Consider the following 23,602-nt stretch of genomic DNA (forward strand, 5'->3'; position numbering starts at 1 on the left):
AAGTTACATGTAAGTCAGTTTAGTTTTATTCCAAGTGCACTAAGATATTTGCACTAGAAACTGGACCAAATACTGAGTAATCTTTGGTGTTTTTTGCGCTGTTTAAAAGCTTAAGCACCAAATGACGTAAACAAAAAGATTAGATTTACTTTCCAATGAGGATTCCTAAGGAAAACAAACAGCAATCCCAGATAGGCTGCTTTGCAACGCCAGCCAATAGCATGTCAAGTATCATTGCACCTTTTTATTCCACCTTCCCAAGCTGCATTTTCTTTTGGATATTCTATATATGCTCTACAGCAGGGGTCTCAATCTCCAGTCCTCGAGGGCCGCTGTCCTGCAGTTTTTAGATGTGCCACAGATACAAAACGCTAGAATGAAATGGCTTAATTACCTCCTCCTTGTGCAGATCAGTTCTCCAGACCTTTGCTAATGACCTAATTATTCTATTCAGGATTCAGGTGTGGTGCAGCAGAGGCACATCTAAAAGTTGCAGGACAGCAGCCCTCGAGGACTGGAGTTTGAGACCCCTGCTCTACAGAATGAAAAAAAAAAAAGTTCAGTAAATAATTTGGTGCTATGTTCCACAGAGAAATCAAATTGTGAATAGGCAGGAGTTTGCTATATGACAAAACAATTCAACTTATGTTTTATTACACTTCAGATTTTTTTTTTCCAAAATTCAGGGGTTTCTCCATAAATGCATTTGTTGTAGGAGTCTTTTTTATGGTGGTTTTTGAGCAATGGCCACATCCTGTCTGGGACTCTCTTTCCAGTTCCAGGGTTTTCACACGAGTCTTGCTTTTGTTCTGAGGTTGAAATGCACAATTTGCACCAAAATATGTTGATCTCTGAAACAAAAACCCAATCTGTTCCTGATTATGTATTATCATACTCCCATTAGGCTTTTGGAAAATAACTGGAGGATCGGGTTGGTTCTCTTCCTGACATGTTGACAGATTTCTTTATGTCAATAATGTCACACAAGGAATGTTTATTTGGGACGTTTCCTTAAAGTATATCCAAAAATGTTAGTTTTTTTCATACAATGCAAGTTAACGTGGTTTCAATGTAGTACATAGAGTTCAGGTAGTAAAACAGAGAAACTGGTGAGCTTTAATGGTGATGTCTGGAACTGTTCATTAACACTGACTGAAGGAGTTGAGTTCCCTGCTCTGCTGTGACCTCTGCCTCGCCCACTTTTCTCTTCCCCAGTCGGGTTTTTGGGAGTCTTTCTCGAATGCAAATCAGCATGTGCAAACCAACGTTCAGGGCCGCTGCCTTCGCTCGCACCACATCCTGCCTACCAGCATGACTGATTGGACCCGAGTCACAGTACCGGGCTCTAATCAGGCGCCAACAATCAGCTGCACCTGCTGCAGAGAAGTGCAGCTAATCTGTCCGTCAGGGTGGCTGTGGTTTCATGTGAGCAGCTTGCCATCACGGCTCCCGGTGTTTTTTTGTTGACTCGCTGGTGATTACATGTCACCAGTTTGGCCAGTTATCGTGATTGGTTTTTTGTTTTTATTTTTCTGTGAATTTAGCTGCAGCCATTTGAAGCGCAGTGCTGACACACTGCATTTCCACGTTTGTGCAAATCAGTGTTTTTCCTGAGAGAGCTTTTTTAGGTGTGGGGACACCTGATTTATGCTAGGACTGCAGAAAAGACCAAATCCTGTTCAGTCCCCTTTTCTAATACAGATGATGATGTTGGAGAAAGAAAATAGAAAGAAATTGACCTAAACTTTTTTTATGTACATTTTTAAAATCAAGAATAAAAAAGTGAGTAATTTTTCACACACATTGTTGAATCTATGTTATGAAGAATCATAACAGTTTTGAAAGGAAAAGTCCTGGGTTTGAATCCCGACCAATGACCTCAATGGAGGTTTCATGTCCTGAATGTGTGGGTGTATATATATATATATATATATATATATAATGGACATCAATAGAGTGCCTTACATATTGTGAATGCTTTCTGCAGTGAAGAGAGGCCAGCACAATTGTTTTTTAAAAGTCCACAGCCATATATGTTCTGACAGTCTTGTGTCACAGCTTCTTTCAGTCTTAGGACTATACTTTTCCCCCTCAGCTCTTCAATAATTTCCAATACAAGCAACACTGGCTACATGCCAGCTTAAGGTTTGTGCCACCTTCACTTAGGTCCATAACAAATTCAAACGTATCCCAAGTTTCCAACTGTTTCTGCATTTTAGATGAAACCATCACAGTCCTGTCAGTTGTGATTCCATCATGGCTTCGGTTCTTTTTCTTGTAGGGATGAGAAAATGCCTCCGTGTGATTTCAGTCATAATTATAAAGAAGTATGAACTCATTTCTTCTCACCCTTTAGCACATCTGTAAGTGACTTTGAGATGTCAAACGTCTAAAAGAATTAGCCTTTGATTTAGCAAATAGGCCTATTTAACTGTTACACAATTAATGTCTGCAAATCAAACTGAGGCACAAATTATTATTCGCTCAATGCTTTCTGAAAACAAATGTTTTATTTCAAACAATAGATAATGGGCACATCATTTGATTTCACAATTCACCGCTGCTACACAAAACTATGAACAAAAATACCATTTTGGTCCAATTTCTTTCAAAGATTGTCTGTGTTTATTTCCTGAACTGAGCAGCCTTCTAAAAACACTGACTGAATGTGAAACCTTTTTATTCCATGGGCTCTAATTTGCAGCAAGTGCGAGAAAATATATTCAGTATATACAGTGTTTTAAAATGGCATTGAGCAAGTTCCCTTACAATATTTTGTCATTTCATCCAGAAAGGAATGTGTGAATGAATATCTGGGCACAGACAGGTGCTTTGTGCTTGAAATGAACTTAAAAACATTGCAACCTTGACTGCAGCTGGTTTCTGGGATGCACTGGGAACAAAACAAAAAAAAATCACCTTGAGCAGGTGATAGTGCAGCATTAATCCCAACCCTGTGCATGTCAGCATGCAGCAGGAGGAAAGAGAAAAAATAATTGTTTTTAATGATGCTTGCTGCCTCATACATATATGGGTTCAATTCCTTTAACAAAAAACAAACACCCAGTGTTTGCACTGTAAATGCATGCATCCGTATGGACAGCTAAGTCAACAGCCTTGACAGTCAACCTGGAGACACTGTATGCAAAGCAATGTGTACATGAGGCGAGGCATAATTAAAAAGTATGCCTTGCCTGGGACACGCAGGGGGAAGAATGGCTCTACAGGGACAGGCCCCGTCCACACACACAAAATCAATTCTGATTAAACAGTTCAATGTTTCTGCCAGGGATTAAGCTGTTTTGTATGTTAATTTCCTTTATAGTGTGACCATAACAGGTGTGGGTTGTGTAAGCTTCGGTAGAGATTCCACATTTCCACTGTTTTGCAGTAAAAAGGAAAAAAAGCTTTACAGTTTATAACTTCAGGGATGTTCACACTATAGTCTATCTGCCTTGTGCAATAATAATGTTGGATGACATGATGCCAGAAAATATGCTGCAGCATCGCCTTATCATGCAGCTTATACTGTAGCAAACAAAACCTGCCACAGATTTTTAGGACACGTTGAAAAAGTCCACGACAACGCAATGACCCAACAATAACATGGATTATTCTCACACTATTCAGTGCTGTCTGGACTATCAAGATTCCTTCATACCTTCAACAAATCAGATGCTTGAAACTGAAAGTGAAGCTGACCTTATGGACAATGATGGAAAAATGTGAAATAATAAATAAATGAAAAAAGTAACTTCATACAAAAAACTAATATATTTCGTCCAGATGATGAAGAACATTAAATTTAACACCCTTGATCCTAACACACATGGACTACTCAGAGCAGGAGAAAAAGTAAAAACAAAACGCACTGGAACGAAATTCCACCTCGCAAGACGCTTGGGCTTATTTTGCTCTTGCAATGTGAGAAATAGCATGTTTTGGTACAAATTCAAGGCAGATGCGTTGAATTTGAATTTCCAACTACTCCGAGTTATAAGCCTAAACAGTTGTAAAGCTAACATATGTAAACTGAAGAGTGAATCAGAGTTATAATAGCATCTGCATCAGCTCTTAGTTGCAATAGCTTAACTTCATTAAGCAGCTGCAAGCCATTACGGATATTAAAGCCATATTTAGTGAGCATTTTCAGAACTGTAATAAACATTCATGATTGCTTTGGAGATAACTTTATCTCTATTTGTGACATCTTCCCAGGTTGAAAAGATCTTTGCCATTTTATGCAATTTGTCAGCGGTCAGACACGTCTGTTTCTCCAGTCATTCTCAGATCTGAGGGGATGTTATCACACCAGCCAAGGCAGGAGAAACAAAACTGAGTGAGAGCGGTCACTTTGACTCCTGCTGAGGATTTGGGTCAAGTCCGAGGCAATCCCTTATGTCTTTCTTCAGCGCCATGTGTGTGTGCCAAATGCCATGATTACCTTCTGTGCTTAAATAATCTTCAGTCACTTCTATGTCAGGATGCCAACCTTTGCTCAGAGGGGAATATGCTGCATGTGTGAGCACTCATATAACGGCCCCTCAATAGTTTGTGAATTTCCCATGAAGGTGTCTTTGCAGGTTAAGCATAATGGGCACCGAGCAGAGGAGGATGTGAGGACGTGTAAGCATGCTAATGCACCGCGAGACATCTGCAGAAGTGGCTTCATCTCTCCGGCGGGAGGCTGGAACGTGGCGGTGCGCCAGCACAACTGCTTTAATACCTGAGCGTGTAAACCATCAAATCAAAGCGCAGCTCGCTGCATGTGTGCGTCCTCCGCTGACCAACAGGAGTCCAGGTGCTAATTTTAGAGACAAGGCCGGTGTGCCAGTGACAAAAAAAAGGCAGCAGCCTACTTGTATAAATTAATATGTGTGGGTGGAATAGTGCTGTGTGGAGAGAGCAACTGGCTGAGGCCTTCCATCACATCCCTATCCTCTGCACGCCCCACGCCCAATTAGAACTCAGACAAGCTGCAGAGTCAGCTCAGGCAAAGTGAGGCATCTGATTCAGCCAGAAGGACTCTGGATGGGCAAACGGAGGGAAAAACTGCACATATCATCCTTTTATCTCCATAAAGAATGATTAAAAAACGTCAGGTTACAACTCAGCTTGTCACAATAACACATTTTGCTGGGTAATGAATTGTTATTGAAGTTATTGCAATAACTACAAGGACAATATTAATATTGTTGTTTTGAAACCATTTAGAAGTAATATAATAAAGGCATAATAGTGCAAGTACACATGAACGTTTAACACTGGACCTGGAGGACATTTTAAATCTCCAAAATGAATGAAAAAAGCAACAGAAGCAACAAATAAATAAAGTGTCTGTAAACAAAAACAGGGATAGTTGAGACCAAAGCACCAGAGTGAAGACTTTTGTTATCCAGATTTTGGTAGAAAAAGTGATAGAAAAGAGAAAAATGATAAATCATGCAAATGGATATTATTGAGCTCATCTTAATTTATCATGTTATTAATTGATTTGTTACTGATTGCGACAGGCTTAGTGACAACAATGTCCACAAAGCAAAAACAGTTTAGATTCTGATATGCTGTCCTATCTAAATGTTGACTCCATCCATCCATCCATCCATCCATCCATCCATCCATCCATCCATCCATCCATCCATCCATCGTGATCTCTGCAAGTTTCATATTTTAGAAATATGTTACATCAAGTTACAAAAATGTTTAATTAATAACTTAGTATTAAGTCAAAAAGGAAAAGCGTGATACAATCAGCTGGGTTTCCTTAGAAACAAAACTTTTTACAATTAATTTGAATAATGAACTGAACTAAATGTACTGTATGAAATGTATGTGTGACTGTATTGAAAAGTGCCTCAAGAGGACACAAAGCATGGGATTTTAAAGTGAACAATATGCAGAAGTGTGTGAAACCATTGGGTTTACACTGCAATAACAAAAAACAAGAGATGTATTCACTCTAAAATCTGCCACTGTGGAATTGTTTCATTAATTCCCAATCGTCTTTTTTTCCTCATGGTGAAGTCAAAATGTACAGCTGTTCATTTGTATTGCTCATTCAGCATGAAAATCCCCGTTTCACGTGGGCGGTACAGTCTCTACGGAGGTGGCAGTGTGTCCCAGATGGCAATGAATCAACTCATACAAGAGACGAGTTGTTCAGGTTACCCAACAGCAGCAGCAGAAGAGACAAAGCAATGCAAACTTTAGATGCAAGAGCAGCCGCAGGACAAAGGACAGTGTAAGGTTTAGAGAGATAAGAAATAAAAAAGACGTATACACGCTGAAAATGTTGCATTTTTTACATCGTATAAAAGTTATATGTCTTGTACCTTAGAAGGCTTATTAAAGTTTAATGGATTATAGAAGAGGCCTCTCAAACAAAGGATGAACTTTAAAAGACTGAGCACCGCTGAGCAGGAAACAATGGCTTTCTGGAGAGAGTTCTGCAAATGTCTGCGCAGTCCCAAGAGAACTTACTTATGGTCCACAGTGAGGTTTGCATGCTACACAATAAAGCGGTTCTATGACTCAGCCATAACTGCACTATGTAGCTTTAACGTTTATGATGTCAGATGTGGTGAAAATAGCACAGAAGCTTCCACAGCAAAGATTTCTTACATTTTAAGAGTTAAACAACAATAGTTGTACAATACCTTGCAGGAGCATTTTTACCCAAGGCTTTTCCTCACTGGGTTACATTACAACAATCTATGTTGTATTTTACTACCATTTTAGATGACAGAACAATACAATGTGCAGCAGACATTGTATTGTCAAGAGGGGGTCAAGAGTCATCTTCCATCAGCTTAAATTACCATGAGACCTCCTCTAAAAACAACTAAAACGGCCTATTTTAAGTTAAAACACTAAATATACACAATGTCCATGTTAGAAACCATATTGGCACTTCCACAGAATCTAATATCTGCAGTTTACCTTATTTCTGCTCCTGCATTCAATCCACTAGATTGTCTGATTTGCCAATGCTAACCAGTAGCATGTCAAGTAGCTTTGCACTTAGCTAATCAGCTTGTCAAAATGCTTTTTCTTTTGAATATTTTATATACTGAAAAATCTCTGAAAAGGCAAATTTTCCAGATTTCTAGAGAGCAAACTAATAATTATCTTGTCTGCATTTTGTTCCACCTGAGCTATGAATGTAACACAGCCTCTTAGCTGTTCATTGGATTTTATTAAGAGTCATCAGAGTAACAGGAGCTGAATAAAAAATTTGCTTTTCAAGTCAGAAACATTTTTGAAAGTCACCTGTTGCTATTGTCAGTGAACCACAAACGTCCCAGTAAAAACATTCAGGTTTGTAGTTGCCAAGATGTAAAGAAATTCAACGGTGATAATACTTTTGGATATTGCTTTTAGTGCTTCTGTGCAAATAGGCGTTTACTGCAATATTTTATTCCCAGCAAGCAGGAATACGGCACCTGTTTTGGGGTCCACTGAGAAATATGGCTGTCCTTGTAAAATACTGTAGACTATCCTGGCGCTGTTTCCGTAGGTTGGGTCGTCAGCATCTGTCGCTGTGACTTGCAACACGGACGTACCTAAAAATAGAAGAAAAGAGAAGCAAAAGTGATTTCCTGCTTTCTCTGTAAAAGGTTTTCTAATGGCAATGTAGTAACACTCGTGTATAATTGTGCATTGGTTTGAAATCTCCTAGCAACCACATCTAGAACATTAAGATCCCAGAAGATTTAAGGTCACATGGCGGGAGAGAGAATAGTTTAAACACTAGTCAGACTTTAAACAAAGTCACCCTGTGTAATGTAAAGAAACAAGGAGCTACTCAGCAAACATGCTGATTTATTATTTTTCTACACTGGTTAACATATGGCTGGAAAAAATCCTCTGAGGTTCATTGATGCCTGCAATGAGACTGTGGTGGAGGTACAATGTGCAAAGAAAAACAATATCTTAAATAGTCGGAGCTATTTTATGAAAAATCGTCAAACTTGTGGACCCAGATTTTGTTTTAAAAAAAATCATTGCAGATTTTTGTTGTATAATACTTTCATCTTGGAAAAAAACAGATCAAATTAAAAACTCAAAATTACAAAAAAAAAGTAGAAGCCCATAAGGAATGTATGTCAACAGCTCCAGCGCATCTGATCAGAAAATAAATCATTTAAAGAAAAAAAAGGGTTTTGAATATGTAATGGGAACATTAAAAAAATTATTTTGTACAATGCATGACCTCCATCACATGCAAGTTGTTGAGAATGTTTTTAATAGCCTTTTTCAACTGAGAAAATATTATGGATGCAATTACGTTTAGGAATTAAAAAAGCACCATAAAACAAAGACAGGTGATTAAAAGGCTGAACTAATGCTGACCTTTTATTTAGCAGCTCATTGTAAAAGCAATTGAGGTTCAATTTTACACACCAAGTGTTGCTCACATGGCATTACAGGCTTCATTGACCCCTTTTAATCACATGATGAGTGCGATGTAATTGCACAACTGGCTTATTTGATGCACTGCTGTATTTATATATGGAAGCACTACAGTGTGATTTGACGTAAGCTGCATGATGCGTCATGCAGCTCCCTGGACTCTCGCCTTGCTTTCCTGAGCTTCTTTGGAAATTACACAGTGAAACTCCTCTGAGTCCTACCAGATGTGATTTTTTTCCCTTTTTTCAGTTACCCGGTGGAGCAGAGTGCAATGGCAGCCACCATAAATCATAAACAGTGCACAGCATGCTGGTTAGCTGTGAATGCAAGCAACCATGCAGGGATGGTTTTAGTGGAAATCATCAACTCCGTTATTGCTTTGCAATCTAAATTTGTTCTAAATGAATAAAAGTTAGAATCCAGTATTTAACACAGACAGGTTTACTCCTGCTTTTATGAATTCATCTTTAATGAACAGTATCTATGCAGGTTGCATAACAGTGCATTCATTAGATATTCACACATACACTTAAAGCTGCAGTAAATAACCTTTATAGGCAATATGTTTTTTTACAAATTTGTTAAAACTGTTGCTACGACTGTGAAAAAAAAAATCAAGCTCCTCAGTTTTCTCCAAGTGGCCCTAATGCCATCGACAGAAATACACGATGAGAAACAACCAATCAGAGCCAGGAGGTGGGTCTTAGCACTGCTAATTACTCCTCTGTATGCGCTACTCACACCATCCTCCCCCTTCCTCTGCTACGCTACAGCTAGTTAGCATGGTCACGATGACAGTGGATAAATGGTTTTCCTGGAACAGTAAGTTGTTTCTCTGCCATCAGTACAGGTGCAGCGTGTACATGAACATGATTGCCAGCACTAAGGCCTTCCTCCTGGCTCTGATTGGTTGTTTCTGACCAGGAGTGGTGCATTTCTTCAGACCACAGGGAGGAGGTAGATGAGCTTGATTTTATGACAGGTTATCTGTGAAAGTCTTATATATGTAAAAAAAAAAGAAGCATTTAAATGGCAATGTGAAATCAGCCATAGTGTTTTATATTTAGAGCCAACATGATGATAATAATAAAAGGTTTGTAGTCATTAAACTCAATGTTCTGTGTGCCTGTTTTTATAAACTATTACTCAAAAATAAAGCAAAATAACAAAAGAAGAAGGTATGAGAAAAACCCTGATGCATCATAATCAAATACAATCAACTTTTCACCTCATTAAAACCTCCTTTTACAGTCTCTGGGTGAGACAGAAAACAAAAAACAACAAACATGTTTTTGTGTTTTTCAATAGAAGCACACTCAGCCCGAAGAGGAAAATTATGTTTATGTGAATAAAACGAATGTAGTATTTTCTGTGTTTATTTTTAGTTGCAGCAAATTAAATAGGCCTTCATTTGGGAATTTTCAAAATATTTTCCAACAACATCATTAACACTGACTCATTGTGAGGAGCCTGTTGTTTACTCTGTACTTTGGAGTTTGGATTGGATGGGATTAAAAATGGAAGCGTTTGTAGTTGCAGGTTTTACTCTGAGTAGTTTCAAGTGTAAGGAAACAACAGAAACACACGACGTTGTAGAATCTTAGTGTGTTTTCAGAGATAAAGATGCCACCACACTGTGTCTCATGTTGACGCGTAAGTTGGTGTTTCTAAAGAACACGTTTTAGCAGAACATGAAGAAATGAGGCTTATTTTATAACTGCTAGGTTTTTTAAGCATGTGTAATACTTTTCATGTTCCCATACATTGTATTTTGTGCCTTGTGTACTTGTCTTTTTTTCTCTGGATGTTCACATCTAATTCCATGACTACACCCAGATTTCAGGCCTGATCAGTAGTTTCTAGTAGTGATAGCTGAGGTTGCATGCCGACTATTGATCTTTAATCTTTTTGTACAAAAAAAATCAGTTTTGGGGTTTTTTCAGCTGAAGATAGCACATTCACACATTGACTTGTTCAATGCATCTACTCAGCCCTTGAACTGTAATACTGCAAAGCAAAAAAACAGAATGTGGTCAATAGCAGGTTTTAAAGCCAAACTGCTGTAAAAATCAGAATTAATTATCTTTTCTTAATTTCTTTCAAAACTGCATTTTAAATGTGTATTTAATTCAGCTCATACAAATTACTCCATTCACATTTTTACATCCACTTATCACACCTACTGACAAACATCAATTTATCCACTTCTTCAGCACTTACTAAAGTCAGCGATAGCACTGAGATACATAACGGTCTTTTAAAATCAAAGCTGGTCTCTGAAAACGGATCGCAGGTTCTTATCATCCTCCTGCGACCAGAATCAAGGCGTTAAGCTTGAATTTTAACATCAGGGTGGAAGAAAAAAAATCCACTACACTGACATGAACCCCCAGTGTGATGTTATTTGAGACTTTATAGGTCAAAACTAGGTGTCATTTAGATAAGATAAAGCATACATTTATAAAGGAAACAGCTGTTCTTTTGGAGAGATCTGCTTTCAGTTATTTTAATCAGACAAGTACTGATTTGGGTTTTACGATGAGTACCAGCATGGAAATACTTTTAAATATTTTAACTTACTTCAGAAAATTGTATTGTGATACCAAAAACACCTTAAAGACTTTTGGTGGTCGGGCTCAGTGGAGAGTTTATGAGTCGTTAATATGTCCTGTCAATATCCTGTATCTTTAGATTTGTCGCTGCACCAACACATCTAATTCAAATTCAATTTACCCCCTCAGTATGTCACTAAGGTCTGCAGAGGCTCACTAATTAATCACTCATTAAGTTCAGTTTTGTTGAACCAGGAAATCACCTAAAACATGCAGGACAATCGCCCTTGGACACCGCTGTTCTAGTCAACAGGATCTTCAACAACTGACACTTTAGAAAAAAATCAAATACTGCCAAGCTGACAGATATCCAGAGTAGATTATAGACCTAAGTAGATTATGTTTAATATGTTTTCTTTTAACACCATCAATATATAAGGATTCTGTTTCCAACAAACTTCAAATATATGCTAAAAAAGTTCATGCTTGAGGCAAGAGTACCAAATAACAGGCAATTGGTTAAGAAAAATATATTCAGGTGTTTAGCCTAGCACTCCTTTAGCCATTCTCAAGATCTTCCTTTGTGTTTTGATGTTTTCATTTCCACTCACAAGCTTAAATCCAATAAGTGCATCAATATTTCTGATTGAAATTCTTGACACTGCGTTGACGCAGATTACTCTCCCTCGATCTTATGATCCTACAATCGTCCTTCATCTTGTCACATAAGCTGAATGCATCTTTAAACCACTGTTGGAAAACAACTACTGCTGACTTGATCCCCTTTAAACCAGTACTCACTACAACACTATGGCCCTAGTGAATATAGAAAAAGATCATGCAGCTGAACTACCTGACATGTACCCAGCTAATCACTTAAGACAGGGGAAAAGGAACATCACAAGCAATTAGCTGCCACAGTCCAACACAGCCCATTCCTACACTTAGGAGATTTAGTATTGACAAATGTGGTGGGGGGATTAGTGCTCTGGAGTGTGAGGACAGTTGATTGTTACAGCCGATTTGATGCTGAAGACACTCAGCTGAAGTCGATTTACTTTAACGAGCAAAAGTATAATGGGGCAGGCCAATAGGATAATTGTTTTACCCATTACTGATGCTGACTTATTTCTTTGGGATGTTAGTGGTGACTGAGTTGATCACATGCAACTGATGATTGAGTTTGTGTCAAAACCTTGGAATAGGTAAGGATGAAAACTGAGAGGTTAACTCTTCAAGAAAACAGACATTCTGAAGTATTGACACCTACAATCTTAAACTTTAACATAGTTTGAAAGAGAATCCTGCACAGTGAAAGCAATGGTTGAGCCTTTGTTTGTAACTATCATTTGTTTGTTTGTAGCTATGGTTTGCCACATTTACATGTTTTTCAGGACACAAAATGTTTGCATCAAAGAACCTGAATGCACAAACAAAAGTGTTTAAATGATAATTCTATTCATTTAGGGAAACAAACTATCCACTCCATGTGAAAAAGTAACTAATAAACAAAGTAACTAATTGTGCAACATCACCTGCCATTAAGTGTTTCTTACATGACAGAAGAAATTTAGCCTCTCCTGTCTTTGCAGAATTGTTTCATTTCAGACATATTGGATGGTTTTGAAGCACACACGTCTTTTTTAAGGTAACGCCGCCATTAACTGCAATTGAGTCGTTGGTGTCACCTTCGCACAGATGTCACATCCATATTTTAACACTCTTCACTTTTCCCAGTGACAGGATTAAACACCCTCACTTTTTATGCATTTAGTTAAAAGCTTTATGGTGTTACATTTGTGCCAGTGTTCTGAGCGTGCTGTGAGACTGCTGTGACTGCATATTTCTATGTAAGCAAAGACTTTGGGAAGTGTGCATTTAAATCTCACACAAGGTCTCTCAGTATGTGTTCACACAAAGTGGCTGAAATTACAAAACCAAATTGTTGAGTTTTAGAAAAACTATTTAACCTTGTACTCTATGTAGTTTATTTTTCTCGCAGGACTTTTCTGTCAAGCAAACGTTTGAGTCGCACAAAAACATCTTCACTGCATTGTGTGACTCAAGTCGATTGCGGCTATCGCTAACTAGCAGCTAACAAACCCTTGTTAGCTAGCTAAATAGTTTAAATTGGCTGGATGACTTTCTTCTCCACCTCTGTTGCCAACCCATACAATTCTACATGCATTCCTTACTAAAACGCCAGGAACTAATGCAACATACAATTTTGCGGTTTTATTTTGTATATTTCTGTTGTGATACAAGTTTTAAGTTTCATTCACAGTGGTCTTAAAAAGTCTTACATTTGAGTTTAAGTAAAAGCTGCAGAAACCCTGATTTAACTCAGTCTTGATTCAACAGGTCTGAGAATATGCAGTTCTTGGTGTTGCTTGACTTCTTAATTAAATAACATTTAATTAATTCACCTGGCGGTGAATTTATCCACTCAAGTTATCTGTTATTAAAATCTGTCTAATAATCTGACAAAAAAAGTAACCAACAAAGCTGAATAAATACTTAAATGGCCAAACTATTGTCTTCTAGCACTGCACTTGTAAATTTGTAGTTCCAACATCATCATGTATGTAATAAAGCAGAGGTGGTATAAATACTTTAGCAAACTAGAGGTCAGGATAGAAAAATTAAACTCTTTCACAGTTGGTTAAAAATGTATGATTCTCTCCCCTGGTGCCAACACATTATCCCTAAACCAACACCTAAATATTTATCACCTGCGATTATGAAACATTTATTTGACATGCTTTAGTCAGAAACCTACACAGTAACAAGCAGAGCTCTGTGTATCAGGCCTGGCTTCTTGCTCTCATGAATATTCATGAGAGCAACCATAGATATTGACCGTATATAAAGAGGGCTCTGACAGACCTGTCGAGCTCTGCATGTTTAATCGGATTCCTGCATCTCCTCCAACCCAGATGAAGCCGTTCATTCCCTCATATATTTCTGTGGGTGATTTCATACAGGACAGAAATAAACGGGACGCTTCCACCTCACTGTCAGTTCCACAAACCTGCTTCTTTATGTTGCATTTGAAGCAAAATCACTCTGACAGCAGTTTGGCTGCAGTTCGGGCCAAGCAACATATCATTTTAAAGTATTAGACCGTCATACTTTAAAGCTGTTGCGCCGTGAGGCAAAATCCACTGGACTGAGAGAAAAAAAACCCAACAACAACAAAAAAAGCAGCAGCTTTTGTTCATCCAAGCTATAAACAGAAGCAGAGAAAAAAAGAAATAAAACATGGATGTTTTGCCACATGATGCATGGGCATGCGAAGAGTGGCTGTCTTAGCGAAGGAGGCTGGAGGCTTTACATTCCTCTGTAGTGTGGGGGTACTCTACAGTGGTGATGGTGGAGGTACTATTGAGTGCTCATAAAGACCTGCCCACCCGAGAGGGAGAGAAAGAAAGAGAGATGAAAAAGAGGACTCGGGCTTAGAAAAGATCAAACATACTGGAGAAGATTGTCAAACCAAAATGCAGCACAGGGTAAATGTTTGATTGCACCTTTTCACATTAACACCATCTTTTCCACTGGGACATTTTACTCTGAGTAGTTTTAAATTATACGCAGGGGTGAAGCCAAGGGTCCTCCCTTGATATTTTCCCTTTTTACTGCAGAGCACAAATGTAATGATGGCATGAGTGTTACATAAAAAGTAGCAAATAAAACCACTCAAGTTCATTTCTGACCGTCTTTTTCATTCTCTCTCTGACTTATTGCAATTGACAAGAGAGGGCAATCATGTAGAGCTCCAGGTTATTAAGCTGCACTACTCACCCACTTCAGACATCTCGGGCACCGTAGCTACAAAGGGTCCATCTGGAAATTGAGGTGCATTGTCGTTGATGTCTTGGACTTTGATAATGAATTCCGACATCGGTTCCAGGGCCTCCTGCGTGTTGCGGTCCAAGGCTTGTGCATGCAGGACATAATGTCCTTTCCTCTCTCGATCCAGGCTCTTGGTGGCATGAATATCACCCGTCACCTCGTCGATGATAAATATAGACCCGGCTCCCTCTCCGCTCAGAATGTATCGGACGGATCCATCGCCTTTATCCGAGTTTGAGTGAAGCTGCATGGAAAGCAGACAAAGAAAGGGTTTTAGAATGCAGAGGACAAAATGTTCCTAAAACATTTAAATGTTTTTTTTTTTAAATCAATCACTCGCAACTGAAATGTTGCGACAGAAAATACAGCTTGTAAAAGTCTTCATACCCCTTTCACTTTTTAATGAGACAACTACAAGCCTCTATTTATTTCAGTAGGTTTTTAAACATAGACCAACAAAATGTAGAGCATAATTGTAAAGTGGAAAAAAAAATCACATGGGTTTCAAATCTTTCATAAATAAAATGTAAAAAGTATATCATGCATGTGCATTCAACGGTCCTGACTCAATACCTTGTAGAATCAGGTTTTGCAGTAATTACAGAAGAACTCTTTATGCTGATGTCTCTTTACCTTGAATTTATCTCCTTTCTTTCAAATCTCAGTCATACTCTATAGAAACCGTTTATTCACACACCTCTTTTAGTTCTATATCTGATTCCCAATGGATTTATGTCTGCATATTGAAAGGACCAACTTACAAGAGTTAGGTGTTTCCTTGAGCTTCAATCATTTGAACCAGGCATGATGGGGCTAAAACAAGTGGAACTCTGGGTAAAGAAACACTGATCTACACCATTATATTATAACTCTGGATGTACGTTTGGGGTTGTTGTTCAGTTGGAAGGTGAATTGTTACCCCAGACAATAGTTTTTTGCAGCCTCTACAGGTTTTCCATCCATCTTTCCATTGTTAGATAATGGATTGAAAAGAGCTCTAAACATTCAAGAAGTATAAACATTTTAGCCATGGACATTTAAAGCTACTTAGAATACAAAACATTTATAATTTTATTCACCACTTAGAAAAATTGGGAGAGCCATGGGCATTTTCCTCCTCAGGAAAGAAACTAATGAAGAGAAAAAGGCTATGAGTTGCATCTCAATAAGTTGTACTTTATGTAGAAGCTCTGAACTCCATAGAGTAGGAGGCTTTACAGGATTAATTCACTGCATGGTGGTCTCTGGCCCACATTCCTCCCCTTTAAAAATCGGTCAAACATCAAACTCAGGCATCACATTATTCAATATACCTCTCTAAGGCGCTACTATACCCAAGCATCCCTGTAGAACTGCATCTTTAGAGATTAAAGGTTTGAAGGAAATCCTTACAAGTGTTCCCTTTTTTCTCTAACCAGAGCCCACAGGAATAAAGCAGAAGCTAAACCATTGGTTCAGCCATTATTGATACCAAGAGGATTAAGACTTTTATGCCAAAAGCTCAGCAGGGAAGCAGTTTTACATTTTTCCAGTGAAGCTGAATTTCAAAATAAAGGTGGCATGCTAATACTATTAAATATAAGAAGTATTTTATTAACTGAGTGAAATGTTGCAACAAAAAATCACTGTCAATCAAACAGCCTTTCGAATAATATATGAGTTAGACTGTCTATTGGTAAAATAAACAATCTACTGAAAGCTAGCTACAAATGCTAAATACCTGACAATCATCAGCTCCTGTGTTTCAATAGTACTTAGCAAAACCAATGGGGTAGAAAGCATAAACAATCAAACTTCTTACATTATTATAATCTATGTTACTAGGAACAGTTCGAGATGTGTTTTTTTTTAGCAATAATAATAATACAAGTTGCACTGATTTTTTTTAAATTGCACATTTTTGTTCAAAATATTACATTTTAACACTGTAATACCATGAAGTCTGTGTATTTCTTTCCTGTAACTGGGCCATCGCTAATGGTTACACAAACCCTTTAGGGTAGTAAAAAAATAAACTCACTTAAAAGTTTAAGAGCACCTAAAAGCTCCACATGCACAGAGAAAATCTGAAACTAAATCTAGATCTTGTTGATCTTCAGGTGATGGTGCTTACTATCTAACCACTGTGCAGCCCCGCTGAGCAAGTGATTATTGTAAATTAGGAGCAGTTAGACTAATTCCCTGAAATGCATAATGAAGCTGAACGGCTCTAAAAAAAGAAGACATTTCTGCATCAAACACGATTTTGTACAATGTTTTTATTATTTCATATTACCAGAAGACCAACTGTACAAATTAGCTATGTGGCATTTGTTGTTTTTAATTCTTATCCTAATATAGATAAATAAACAATATTGAAATTGAACTAGAGCCAACCTTTACATGTGATTGGTTTTATGACATTAGAGGAGCTAAAATGGCTGGAATACTATAACAAATGGAGACACACAAAGTTTGAACGTCTTTCATTTATCATGTCTCATATAATTTCATTCTGATAATTTCTTGATCTTTTTCAATAGTCGTTTCTGTAATCAGTACACTGTTCAAATTGGGACAATGTTTTAGAGTCCAGGATAGAAGGAAGGACAAGACAGTCTACTTTCACAGTAATCTAAATATAGAGGCTATCTATCATTATGAGGTACTGGTCCAGTGTGACAGTCTTAAAGAGACCACCCTGTTATAATGAAGCCTTGTGCAGGAGCTTTTCTGTTTAGCATTTCCTTAGCTTGACCTCTATCTGCTACTTTAGCTGCTAGTTTTATGACTACAAATATGGCTGCATAACATTAGAAAATTAGACAATGAAGATATTTTTTGAAATAAGTGTTATAACTATAAATTCAAAATTTCCCCACTGCTTTCTGTCCCATATTTTCCTTTTCAGCCATGTCGGTAATCTATGTCCGGTTGGGAAATCTACTGCTGTGAAGCTTTATTTAACATTCCCTCATTGCAGCTGTATTATATTACTCAGCAATTACTCAATTTCAAGCAATCCTTTGCAATATTAATATTACACACATACAGCGATGTTGATATAGCTGCAACATATGGTGAGGCTCTCACACAGCAGCTTCACTCTTGCTACAGATGACTCATTATGCTTCTTTGAAGAAGTACGTTTTCAATCGCACATGAAAATGGCTGCAATTATACAACCATGCATCTTTACAAAGCAGAAGTGGAGCCTCCTACACAACCAACACGATTGAAGTAAGTAGTTTCTGAATAGCAAGTCAACAATAAAACATGTCTTTTCCAGCAGCCATTGTACAATGAATACAGCAGTAAAACCAGCTGAACAAACATGGTAGTATTTTTTTTGTTGTAATATATTTTTAGGTACTTGTGGGCTTTATTGAACATTGAAAAGACAGAGAGAGGAGGAGTAGATGTAATCTAGATACATGGCCCGAGTCCATTTGGTGCACGTCAAGACCGGGAGCTGAACCCAGGAGTTTTCAATTCATTTTGTCCATTTCGAACAAAGAATGCAAATGTTCATTACGATAAAACCTGCAGCAGTGAGGTCCTGTCCAACTGGCTATCATAGCATCAGCATTAAAATGCAAGTTCATAACAATTATTAACAATTATTGCTCTGCAAATAGTACTCTGCTAAATTAATCTTGCAAACACTGATGATGGGATGATGTTATATTTATAATATATTGAGTGGCTTCAATGAATGCATGTATAGATGGTTACAGAAAAAGGCAATGGATGGATGGATGGACGGATTGATTAATGGATGGAATTGCAAATATAATTACAAACTATTTCCTTTTCTTTTTCTTACTTATCCAGACCTGTAAAAAACTTAAAATTCCATCCTTTTCCATACATTCCCAAACTGTGTATAAAGACTGATAACTTCCTCTGCAGATAAATGTTGTGAAGGTTTCTCCTGGCTAATGAGTAAATTTAAAAAATACATATTAAAGTGCATCTAAGCGGATGTTTAATAACAGTCTAAATTCAATATCTATTTAAATGCTGACAGTGGGTATTTAACATGTCGAAAGGTCTGAGGGCCACTTCTAATCAAAACCTGAACTACTAAATAAATTTCCAATTAGAGAGCTGCTGTTTATTCTGGGCCTGACTCCTGATGAGCCGGCTGTCCTTTTCGTTGTAAATATCCAGCCTGTAATTAGATAAGGAGTCATAGATCCCAATGAATCAGGTATTTAATTAGAGGCTAGATATAACTAATAAGAAACACAACCTACAGAGTGTAAAGTAAAATGAATTGGACATTGTTTGCATACAGCAGCAGTGAGGGAGAATCCTATTACCCTCTTGCTTTGTTGGTGTACTCCAGCCTATGCATGCCTACTCTCTTTTGATTTATTGTCACTTTCGCAGAAAAATTCATGTTCCACTGCTAGCCTGAGTTGGATAATCAATTCCCAACTCTAAATTTATGATTTCAGGTCAAAGAATTAGAGTTATTACTTAACAACAATCCAAATCCATATCTGCTAAAAGCATATATCCACTTCAGTTCAGCAGCAGCACTCCACCTCATAAATGTAATTTTGCCTTTAGACAGACTGCTAATTTAGCTATTGACTTCCTTTGCAAGAGTCAATAAATCATGAACCGCAAAATTCGAACCAATGATGCATTCACAGGCTATTGCCTTCCAAAATCTATTGGTGATAAAAGTGTCAACAGGTTGCATGCTATTACATAAATGTTACAGGCTTAACGTAAGGCAGTGCAGGCATTGTGAGGCATCTCCGTGTGGCTTTGTTTACACTAGGAAAAGCTGGATTAGACTAAGATAAATAAATCACGTTTACAGGAGTCAAAGAAATTTATAGACAAATTCCATCAGGAATACAGTTTAGAGGAATTTTCCAATCAACTTTTTTAAATGTACAAAGGCTTTGCATAACAACACACTGCATCTAATTCAGAAATGCAAAGACGACGTATCAACATAAACCTTAAAGCAAATCTAATCACTCACCAGTGACAGGAGTAGAATTGTTATATTTTGAGGAATCTATGTTTTTATGTGCATTAATCAGAATTATGAAATAGTAAAAAGTTTGGAGAAAAAACTAGCTGAAGCCCCTCTTTTCAGCATTTCTGTTGACAAATTCTCTCAATCTTTGTTTCTCCTTTCACAGCAAATAAATCCTTGCGTCTCAACAATAGCTAAGAGAATTCAGACATGTCCAATTTACTCAGAAAGCATTACATTTTATTAGGAATAGTGTGCTCTTGGAAATCTTAAAGCCAAAGGAAGCAGCATCCTGTTATGAAAGACCAGCGTTGTTTACGACACCCTGTCAGCATGAAACACGTACTACCTGCTGGAAGCTGCTGTGCTGCAGAATTGGTCATCATACTGAGTGATCTGAGTCTAGTGGTTCTTCAAAATTACTTATTGCATCAAAAAAGTTATCAAAATCTGTTAAAATTCTGTTTCTGGTTTGTGTATTAGAGAAACTTGATCTAAATAAGTTAAGTTTTTTTCTGTTACTGAGTAAAATTAAGAGGCTGTAAAAAAACACAAGCATTTAAGTTGTTGACTAATTCAACTAATTGTTGAAGCATATTACTGCAATGTCTAAATGTAATAATTATATATATATATATAAATTTCCTGGCATAAAGCTTTACCCCAATTAGAGTCCGTTTTGTTAAGCTACAAAGCTGACCTGATGCAAGTTTAACATACATCCGGACAAAATGCAGGACAGCGGGAAAGATGTGGAGTAAAAAACAATCTATGATAATGACGTTGAGAATCATACTGGTGAGAGCAGAGGCATCCCAGCTTTTATAATGAACTTGATATATAACCTCTTCCACCTTGTTGTGTTGTCATATCTCCACAAAGACTCTGAGAAATCCATTTCATCTATAGGGCATCAAAACAAGGGATTGTGTTTATCTCCCAGTCTCTATGGGCGACTTTATTAAAGACTAGTGGAATAGGTGACTGGTATGAGGCTGGCAGCTGGCAGGTGGAAATGCATTTCTGTGGAGATAAAAGTAATCAGCAGAGTCTGCGGTTCCAAGGCCACATGACAGAAAAAGAACACTCCAAGCTCAAACTAGCAGGCACAAAAGTTTTCATCTTCGCTTCTCTCCCACTCTCACAGTGAAGATTCAGCAAAGTCTTTGCCAACAACTAGACTTACATTGTTTGTATTCACAAGCTAATTGGTACTTACAGCCAAACCACTTACTGCCAGTGCCACTTGTCAGGTGCCTAAGTCAATTACAGGAAGGCAACAGATTTGAGGGAGAAATCAAACCCGACAGAAATCCATGCGAATAATGTTACTTCTGCAAAACAAAGCGGTAATTCTGCTCATTTTGGTAATGAAAGTTAAGCTGGCTCTTAGGATCACAGCTGTACAGCCAATCAGTGGATGTCACATCTAATCACAACTGAGAGGTCAAAATGAAAAAATACAATTTCAGAGAGGAAGAATTAGAGTAATATATAATGACTGAATTGATTATTGTTGCTTGATATTGTTTCTAAACAAATCTAAACGTATATTACAGTTTTTCTTTTTCAATCTTTTAAATATTTGTCGTCTTCATTAATCACATCTTTTATTATTAAAAAATAATAGGTCACAAAAATATCCAATAGATGTTTTGCACAAAATTATTCTTAGATAATCAGATTTTATTCTGTTCAGTTCTGTCTTTTTTAGTCTCCTTTCAGAATGACTTGAATCAACTTTAGATTCAGATAAACTGCTGCTGGCCACGCCCCCAACTCAACATTTTCATTCACATGTGAAAATGGCTGCAAACTGATGTGCAACTATGCAGAAGTAGAGCCACCTGCACAGCCAACAAGAAAGCAGCAAGTAGTTTCTGTAAGGTAAGTCACCAACTTTTCCAGCAGCCATTGAACAATGCATACAGCGATAAAACCAGCTGACCAAACATCCTGGAGCTCAGTTTGGGTTGCCAGGTGACGGGCAGGGGGGCTGAATTAATATTACATGTTGATGATCCAGGTGTTTTAGTGACTTTCTGGATGAAATCAATAACAAAAGCATGTGAATAGTCAAAAAAACAAAAGCTGTGACTGACCTCCACACCCTGAAACAAATCAAATTTACTATATATAATCTATGGCTGGTATTATTGGAAAAGTGCAGAGATGAGAAACAAGCATGTCATGCTTCCTGTGTGAGCTCTCGCTCAAAAAGCACCAACACTAAAGCACATTTATTCTTATGCAGCACATTTAGACATGAACATGTAAATTTCCTCATACTTTGAAGGGCCTGGGTAATCCCCTCAAAGAACTCTTAGAGACAAGAGCCACAGCAGAGCCTGACGGTGCTGATATTTTCCTTTAAATCCTTAATTCAGAAATGTCAACGACTGTCTGATAAAGGGTATCCATATTTTATTGCATCTGAATACCAATAAATCAAATTCTAGTAATTGCTTGCCCTGTTAAGTACGGTATTGCATATTAGATGTTCACACCAGCCCATTTTGGTTGTGTTGAATGTTTTACCAAAATGAAACATCTTTTTTCATTAGTCTTTCCAGTGTCTTCTTTGTATAATCTAAAACATTCCCATATGAGGCAACAGAAGAATGCATCTTTATTAGATTTCTACCTGACTGTAAAAGTTTAAGAAAAGCGATAACACACTTGATGTAAAGAGCCAGCCGCAAATTGTATATATGAATTCTACCAACAGAATAATCACCGAGTCATTCAGTCTTTTCATCACTATAGGTTGAAATGGATTCCATTACAAAGAACCTCTGCAGTCCATCAATACCTTTATCTTGCTACCAGTAAATTCCAAGAACAGCACCATTTGTTATGAACATTCTCAGAAGGAAAAAAAAAAAAACGAGTGCAGCCGGTGCAGGCAGCGTCTACTCACAACCCTATTCAACAATAAAACATAACAGATAAAATTCTCTGTTTATGGACAAAGAGAGCCGGCTGCACATTTCCAGCATTTAATCTTACTTCAGACATAAGCACCATGCCAATTATGCTATTCCTGCCAATTTGTCTGCTGAACAAATATAAGGCTGAGTGGCCACCTGCCTCTGGAGCCATCAGCCAAAAGCTTTAGGAGTGGCAGCAATTCAAAGAGACACAGCAGCCATTTCAGGTGAAGTCAAGGAAATTACTTAGTCTGACTGAAAATTTTATTGGAATATGAAGTATAACTGTTTAAAAGAGACTCACTGCACATAATATAGTCTTTAGAATACAGCAGACTGGTGGAAAAATGCTCTATGGAGGATCATATAAATGTGTTTAGGTGCCATGCATACGGACTGTCATCTCTTTTACACTATTTCTGTTTTCAATCACCCTGGCTTTGTGCTTCCTATTGTACAGACCCTCATAATATATGTGAATTGTTGGACTGTTTTACTGGTGAATGTACTTTGTAATGACTTGGCTGAATTACAGATACTCATTGTGTGCGCCTGCCTTGGATTGTTTGCTTTGTGTTAATTTAAAGAGGCACTTCCTTTACTGTTGGAATATCCATGTCCAGTTGCTAGAAAATGTGATGGGAAAAAAAGAGAGAACTAGAATATTATGCAGGAAAAAAATGCAGGTGAAAGCAGAATGTGAGATGAAAAAGAAGTCACATTACATTGGCCATGCTTTTCCTAATCAAACCTGTATTGATTTCTAATCGATTTTGCAACAGTTATACCCACAGAGATCCTCGACTTCATGTTTGTTTCATGATCCAATTAGGGTTACAATCCTGAGCAACATTTAAGGTGGATCAAGCCAATAT

The 23,602-nt window shown here is 37.6% G+C and overlaps 1 protein-coding gene across 1 annotated transcript in view; it reads right to left on the minus strand.

Annotated features, from left to right (window-relative positions):
- LOC116712013 (cadherin-18) overlaps nt 1-23,602 on the minus strand; it is a 122,836-nt gene that overhangs the window by 54,308 nt on the left and 44,926 nt on the right. The window contains exons 3-4 of the mRNA XM_032551675.1: nt 14,766-15,060; nt 7,443-7,562 (exon numbers count right to left, since the gene is read on the minus strand). Of these exons, the coding sequence (XP_032407566.1) occupies nt 7,443-7,562; nt 14,766-15,060 (415 nt within the window). The remainder of the gene's footprint in view (nt 1-7,442; nt 7,563-14,765; nt 15,061-23,602) is intronic.

The sequence above is a fragment of the Xiphophorus hellerii genome, chromosome 21 (assembly GCF_003331165.1).
Source record: "Xiphophorus hellerii strain 12219 chromosome 21, Xiphophorus_hellerii-4.1, whole genome shotgun sequence".
In the NCBI taxonomy this organism is placed as follows: Eukaryota; Metazoa; Chordata; class Actinopteri; order Cyprinodontiformes; family Poeciliidae; genus Xiphophorus; species Xiphophorus hellerii.